This window comes from Saprolegnia parasitica (genome assembly GCF_000151545.1).
Source record: "Saprolegnia parasitica CBS 223.65 unplaced genomic scaffold supercont2.8, whole genome shotgun sequence".
Taxonomy (NCBI): domain Eukaryota; phylum Oomycota; class Saprolegniomycetes; order Saprolegniales; family Saprolegniaceae; genus Saprolegnia; species Saprolegnia parasitica.
In genome coordinates this window covers 118948-126267 of record NW_012156402.1, presented here as the reverse complement: position 1 = coordinate 126267, position 7320 = coordinate 118948, and the positions used below count along the sequence as shown (strand labels likewise).

Below are 7320 nucleotides of genomic sequence, written 5' to 3'. Positions count from 1 at the left end.
GCAAACGAGATTGCGCCGGCCGACGAGAAGGCGTCGCCGCGCATGGCCACGCGGGGTAGCACGAGCAGCTATGACGAGGCAGCGAGCTTCTTGCCCAAGGTATCCTTCATGTCGCCAAGAGTGGTGCTGATGCAATGATTCTAGTCACGGTCGACGCTCGTGGAGGAGCTCACGGCCAAGTACATGGGCGAGGCCGCCATGCGCCCACGAGAGACTTTGCCGCCAACGACCTCTGGGACATCGCTGAGCTTTCACGAGTCGTCTTTGCATTATGCACCGAGCTACGAGCCACCGTCGCCCTTGACGACATCGTCCGCAAGTGAACCGAACCCATCGTACATCGCAACGATCCAGCCGTCAAGTGCGTCCGAGGTTGCAGCGGCTGGTACCCTCCAGCTTGCTTCTCAGCTGCTCATGCGTGGGCATAGACCACGTGGTGCATCGGCTCGTGCAAGACGCGTACCGGGCCATTGACGAGATGAAGCAAGCCCATCAAGTGCTCTTCAACAACGACACGGTACGGACAACTGGGACGACACGTAATGGATTCTATCAACTTGAAACATTACCGTAGATGCCGCAGCGGTACGACAGCATTCTCGCCGAAGCGGCAGCTACGAGCGTCGAGAAAGCGACACGGGCGCTGACTCGAGCCCGCGACCACTTTCGTGACTTTTGCTCCGTTGCTACACAATTTGCGCGAGACGACCCGATTACGTCATCGTCTTCCACCCACGAGGTTCTTGGACCTCGCCCGTAGCTTGGATGATCTGATAGACGCGGCTAGCCGACGTGTACCACCGAGACGAGGTCGCAAGCCGATCGCTACGTCCCGTCGGAGCTTCGAGAGTCGCCTTCGAGAACCGCGTCAACCGAGAGCTGGTCGACGTACGTAGCTTCACGGGAAGCGACGCGAGAGGCCATGCTGTCGTCGCCAGCGGCAGCCAAGTACTCGAAAGCAGAGACCCACTATACGTCGGCTCCGGCTTGTGCGTGGTCACCAAGTCCCGAGCCCGCCGATGCTCGACCTGGGTCTGGCGCGTACCAGAGTCCTGCAACCTACGAGCGCACATCCGCGAGCACCAGGGCGTTCTTGGACCGCCACCAAGTCGAAGACACGAGTCGAGAAAGCGAGCTGGAGGACAAAAGTCGCATGGTATTGGACTCGAATGAGTGGGCGAGTCGACCGCCAGCAAAAAGTTTTGAGATTGACGCGTTGTCGCGTTACACCTCAGCCTTACTACCAACCCAGCGAAGCGACAACTTCCAGGAGACCCAGCACGATCATTTCAGCAGGCCCCGCCACGAGAGTATGTCGTTTGACGCAAGAGACACGTCTGCGCAGACAGAGTACAAGCCATCCGTTGCTTTTGCCCAGCAGCGTATGTGACGACACGAATGTGCATTTGTAGATCACTCTGTGTAGGTGCACCTGCAGCGAGTCCCACCCAGCCGGCCACAACGACCGAAGGACGCAACTCGATGTTTGCAGGTACGTTTGTCATGTGGAATGAGACGTTCAAGCTAGCAGTTGGGAACGATGGTATAGATTTCGACCGGAAAATGCAGGAAATTCGCATGTCTCTCAGCGCGATTGCGTCGCGCGAGCCGTACACGGGCGGCAACACGCGCGATGCAGCGCCGCCCGTCGAGACGCCGCAGCCCAACTACCGCGGGTCGTTTGAAGAATACTTGAAAGAGTTCAAGCGCGACCTGCACCAGGTATCCGAACATGTTTCAGTGTATCAAATTGATACCTTATCGTCATCGAGTCTGTGCTAGGAACGAGGCTATGGCCAAGGAAGCCCCAGCATGGTATACGTCGCTATGTGGCAGACATTCTGTCGAAAGTGACGCTGTTTCTACTAGGACAAGTACAAAGCGAGCTCGGATCGACCGTAACCCAATTGATAGACCCGATGTGGTACTGGCGTCAAGCGAATTCAATCAAAGTGTGTTTTCAAAAGAGGTTGGACGTCTTCAGGCATGGGAATGAGTAAAGTCAAGGTGATGATTTTCGTGTGGTGTGCCTTATTCGAAAACATAGACCACGTCGTGTGGAAGTCCACAACACGTGGTACAAGCTTATTTGTGGCTCTGAGTGTACGCAGTGCATGCGGTAATCAAATCGTCGACCATTTTTGAGAGCTCCTGAGCCATGGAGCCGTCGAAGAGAGGCAGCGACGCTGTGGCAGAAGCCATCGCGGCAAGGTCGCGGACCATCGCAATGTCGCCGGCAAAGACCTCGTGGCCGTTCTTGAAGTGACCCACGAATGCGATGACGCCGTCCTTGATCACGACAAGGTCTTTCTCGGCAGCGTCGACGTGAGGCTTGGTGTGTTCGAACGAGGCAAGCTCGTTTCCGGCGGGGGGTCGTGGAGGCGTCGACGCATGCGCCGCGTCGCTTCGTGCTGCGCTGCGACGAAACAAACTTGTCGCCTTCGAGTACATGGTGGCCCCTGCTGTGTGCAGGCTGGTCGCCGCATGGGGCGTCGTCGTCGTCACTGGCTGCGGCAGTGGGGTGAGCTGGCCCACGAGTGCTCCGACGTGTGCGACGACGAGGTTCAAACTGTTCTGTACGTGCTCGATAGCGGCCGCAGCGACCGACATCTTTGTGACAGCCTCAGTCGCGACCTTGAGAAGGATCGTCTTCTGCGCCTTCTCCGAGCTTGGATTGTGGGTTTGGACGAGGCGCGCGTAGCCGCGGAGAAGCGGCGCCGCGAGCATGCACCACTCCATGAGGGCGCGGCGGGCGTTGTCGTATTCGTGCTTGGCGTTCAAAATGTCGGTCGCGATCGAGCCGAACGTGGCAGCCCCGGACTTAGTAAAGCGAGCGCGGTGCTGCGCCAGCGCCTGGACGGGCTCGCTGAAGATCTCGTCGGGCTGGCTGAGAACGATCAAGTTGTACGTGTCCAAGGCGTCCTGGAAGGCCGAGAGGTGCACGTAGCGCGACGACTGGCGGTCCGTGGGGAAGAGCTTGTTCTTGAACGTCGGGCCCGGGGTCTTGCTTTCGGTCGTGAGCTCTTCCATGACGGCGTCGTCGGCGACCACGGCGTTGCTGCTGACGCTCTCGGCGTCGTTCGCGACGGGCTCGTCGGTATGTGTCGACTCCTCGATCGTGCTACCCATGCTGCTTGGCGTGACTAGAATTGGAAAATGGCCTCTCGTTCGACTCTACGACTGCAGTGCCATCTCCTTCTGCACAGGCTTGTTATGCAAAGGCTGATCTTTTCGGTATCATATCACTCTAGCGACGACGACATATCATCCAACAATCTTGTGCAATACGTACCATTACTGGGTCTCTGCACACGATTGTTGCGCGATTCAGCGAGACTGGACGTCTCGCGAGGTTGCTGAGCATTCCACCGTACTTAGCGACGACGACGACATATCATCCAACAATCTTGTGCAATACGTACCATTACTGGGTCTCTGCACACGATTGTTGCGCGATGCAGCCTTGCTGAGTACTAGTAGTCCACAGTACAGTGTAGCTGTAGTTGTTGCAATGACGTTAAAACCCGTGGCTATAGCAGGGTTCATTAGCCCCAGGCATTGATCGTCTTGCGACGAAGCTTGAGGACGCGGCCCAACCGGCCTTGATAACGCTCTCATTGCCACAAAACCACACCTCAAAGGAACATGGGTTAAAAGGAGCGTCTATCACCAAATCTCGTGTCCAACAGCTCGCGTACGGATAGGGATTGCGCGTGTTTGTAATGATGCTTAGCCTCAAGCCGTTGGACCAATTCATTGAACACCCCATTTTCGAATTTGCCCGTCAGTCGCAATGGCCGTTGCCTTAGTGGGTGAAGACCACGTTGCTGCGCTGAGCGCCGCCAAGGACGGACTCGCCAAGTACAACGAAGCGCTCGACAAGCTCGTGCCCTGGAGCGAGTTCGACGCGACGCTCGACATTATGAGCCGATACCAGCAAGACTTCTCGGCCGAGGCAGGGGTGCTCGTCGGGTCAATCAAGACCCACATGCTCAACAGCCGTCGCGAATACCACAACGCGACTCGGTCCGTGTTCGAGTGGTGCGCCCTCGTCGTGCCGCTGCTCAAGGGCTACCTCCGCATCGTCCAGACAAGCACCAACACCGCGGATGCTGAGAAGAAGATCCTCTCCAAGGTCTTCACGGACGGCATCGCCAAGATGGGAAAAGCCGTCGAGCAACTCGACGAGTGCGACTCACTTCTCAGCAAGGCCGTCGGCCAGCTTGTCACGCTCCAGGTGCAGCTCGAAAACGACTTCAGCCAGCAAAACAATACTTCAAGACCAAGGTGTCCAGAATTCGCGCCACCTACGCTGCGAGCATCATTGGCAGCGTCGCCACGGGTCCTGTCGGCATGGCGATTGCAGTCACGGGCGCGGCCTTGACAGAGGCGATGGTCATCAAGAAGCTCAAGGAGCATTTCAACGATATCCGCACCGGGTTCAAGATCATGAACGGGCGGTGCCAGACCATGTCCAGTGGCATCTCAACCGCCACCAAGGCCCTCGAAGACGACAAGGACATGATCAGCAAGCTCTCCGCCAAGGTCACCGAGTCCCAAGTGTGGGTCTCCATCGAAGGCATCATCATGGAAGAGCTCACGACGGCCGCGCAAGAGCTGCACGACCTTTGCGAAGCGTACAAGGCCCGTCACGGCAAATAAGTACAATCATAATGCGACTGCACGGAGCACATTTTGCGTTACAATGATCGTCTCTCGTTGTTGTGACTGCCTGGTAGACACTACAAGTCCAAGGGACACTGCCACTGAATGAAGTCAATGCGCTTCTGATGGCGCAGTCTGTTCGGCGAGCTTCCCTCCACGGAGACGAGTTGCGTCGCTGAATCCCGTCGGCCCTATCCCGAGAATGCGGCTGATCCCCGTACTACTGTAATGAGATGGAGCCAGCTGCTCCACTGCAAATATGCGCCGTTGGTCTACAGTGTAGATGGCATTGCATTGCGTGCAAAAGTATCTTCGCCGTGGCACCGGTGCATCATGTGTTGCACGGGGTTGTGGCCAGCGAGCACCAGCAAAACGTACCACACTATTTTGCGTTTGCATTGGACTCTCCGATATGGCCAAAGACATGACATGTACGAAGCACAGTTGTAACATTGGGTGTGCGAGCGGTGAAGCCAAATGCTGTGAGAAATCGGCTTCGGACGGATCGATCATTTCCAAAATTGATCTGGTCCATGACCTCGCCTTGCTGCGTTTCGGGCACTGGCGGCGTGGCCGTAGAGCTCACGTTTGTCAACTTGTTGTCGCGCGCGATCGGCGTCTCGTGGATCAATTGGACCGGCGACGTCATCTTGTACTTTCATCTCGACCCTAACGCGGTGTACGCTCAACCGACGTACGCCGACCACGTCTGGATGGTGCACGACGTCGGCTCGACCACGGCGCTCGGGTACTTCTGCGCCGGCACGGACCACGATCGCGTCGAGATTGGGGGCATCAACTCGATCCTGGACGCACCGCGGCGCCAAGCCCCGACAACCCTCAGTCGCTGTTTTGCAGCGATCTCATCAAGCATCACGATGTCGGATGCGGCCATTACCCAACTCACTCCGGTTGCTCAGCTCCGAGAGCGATGGGAACTCGTCGTGGCAGGTGGGGCCAGCTACCCGCCGCGAGCTCGAGCCACGATGACGACGATCTCCGAGTCGCTCGAGGAGAGCTGGGTCAAGTACACGGCCGCGTCGTCCAGCCTCTTGAACTTGTGCGTGGACATGTCGTCAAGCCTCAACGACTACGAGCAAGCCTCAGCTGGGAATGCGGCGATCCTCCGGCAGAATGTCTTGCTGCCGCTACTCGATCGCGCCGTTGCAACGTTGGAGACGGCGGCGATCGGCCTCGATGCCAGCGCAAATGCCGTCAACGTCGTGGCGGGGAAACTGGTCGAGCTCGACACGCTGCTCGCGGATCATATGAACCAAACACGCAGGCGCTCAAGACCGATATCAAGAAAGTGCGAAAAGGCCGCGTCGTCATGACAGTGGCCGCGACTGTTCTTTTGGTGGTCTTGGACTAGCCGTCATGGGAGCCAGCCTCGCCGACGATGAGCTCTCCGTTGTGCCCAAGCTCAAGAAGGAGATGGAGGCTCGTCAAGCGACCGTTCGTGGCATCAAGATGCTTGCACTTTCACTGGGTCAAAGCGCTGCCAGTGCGACCCAGCAAATCAAAGACGACAAGATGTCGGTCTCGCGCCTCAAGAGTGAGACCAGTGGCGCCAGTACGCTCCTCGAACTTGGCGACTTTGACGACTTGGCGACCAGCATCCAAGATGCAGTTGACACTCTTCGCAGCACGTGCTGCGAGTACATCATCTCCCACAGCTAACTTGTTCGTAAAACAAGGCCATGGTAAAGCTAATCAATTCCCCGTCGCGAATCGCCGGGTTCGTTTGGAGTCCAACCTTTCATCGACCAAACTTATCGTAGCGTCGTATGGACATGTCACCGTACTGTGGCCAGCGAACCATTCGGCGCGGACTGGCAGTAACGGGCAACAGTCTGCACAACCAATTCTATATATGTGTGCGCTTGGGCCAAAGGCAACAAGGAAATGCAAGCTGGGGGTGGGGCACTCGATACACATTACAACCCGTAGTACATGCCATGTTTGAAAAGGCGAATGTGTCATAAGATTGTTTGGACACGGCACGAGAGAAAAGAGAGCAGGGACAACCACTGCCAAACAGGGCACTGCTCGGACGTTGGGAGCGGTACTCACCAGCACTACGCTTGCGTGGCGGGCTATACGACAAAGGCCTTGGCCAAGCATTATACTTGAAATTTGTATGAGCCAAACAATTGCAACCCAGCCAACACCAAATCCCTTCCAAACCTACCCCTCCAGAATCTATTTTGGTCAATCCAGATTGCGTAAAGTGATACTATAATAAGATTCAAGATCGTACACCGGAGGCAAAGACGCCATCAAAGGCGCGGCAACCACGAAGGAGCTCGATGGTGCAGTCATTGTACGAGAGACGGCCAAGCAAGTGATCCGCCTTGACCGACGTTGTTTCATTTTCGTGTCGCCTGGCTTTTTGGTCGCCAATGTACTGCGTGCAAGCGGCAGCGACGTCTGAGCCCGACGTGCCGGAACGTGTCGGCCGTGAGCACGTCGAGCTGGCCAAACGCGAGGCTGTACGTCGCGGGTGGTGCCGTTTGTCGTGATAGTCGTCAACAAACTCGCTCGGATATTGACACTCTATTCTGCGCAAGAAAGCTGCGTGGACGACAAGCTCCCGCCTGCAGCGGTGGTCCATGATGCGATTGCGCTTCTCCTCCGGCTGTTTGCTCCCGACCA

At 56.9% G+C, this 7320-nt stretch overlaps 4 protein-coding genes across 4 annotated transcripts; 3 read left to right on the top strand and 1 right to left on the bottom strand.

Moving 5' to 3' along the window:
* Positions 1-42: 42 nt before the first annotated feature.
* Positions 43-1902, top strand: SPRG_03142 (hypothetical protein; the record flags this gene model as incomplete). The annotated part of the gene is made up of 10 exons (XM_012341735.1): positions 43-99; positions 145-385; positions 429-517; positions 575-739; positions 788-888; positions 1297-1382; positions 1427-1492; positions 1550-1722; positions 1783-1815; positions 1870-1902. The coding sequence occupies 10 exons, from the start codon at positions 43-45 to the stop codon at positions 1900-1902; spliced, it is 1044 nt and encodes a 347-aa protein (XP_012197125.1).
* Positions 1903-1995: 93 nt separating this feature from the next.
* SPRG_03141 (hypothetical protein) lies at positions 1996-3129 on the bottom strand (the record flags this gene model as incomplete). Its single annotated transcript, XM_012341734.1, has 1 exon — positions 1996-3129. The coding sequence occupies one exon, from the start codon at positions 3127-3129 to the stop codon at positions 2086-2088; it is 1044 nt and encodes a 347-aa protein (XP_012197124.1). The 3' UTR covers positions 1996-2085.
* A 664-nt stretch (positions 3130-3793) lies between these two features.
* Positions 3794-4662, top strand: SPRG_03140 (hypothetical protein; the record flags this gene model as incomplete). The annotated part of the gene is made up of 2 exons (XM_012341733.1): positions 3794-4287; positions 4332-4662. 2 exons carry the CDS (start codon positions 3794-3796, stop codon positions 4660-4662), a joined length of 825 nt encoding a protein of 274 aa, XP_012197123.1.
* Positions 4663-5198: 536 nt separating this feature from the next.
* On the top strand, positions 5199-6345 carry SPRG_03139 (hypothetical protein; the record flags this gene model as incomplete). Its single annotated transcript, XM_012341732.1, has 2 exons — positions 5199-5989; positions 6054-6345. The coding sequence occupies 2 exons, from the start codon at positions 5199-5201 to the stop codon at positions 6343-6345; spliced, it is 1083 nt and encodes a 360-aa protein (XP_012197122.1).
* Positions 6346-7320: the final 975 nt, after the last annotated feature.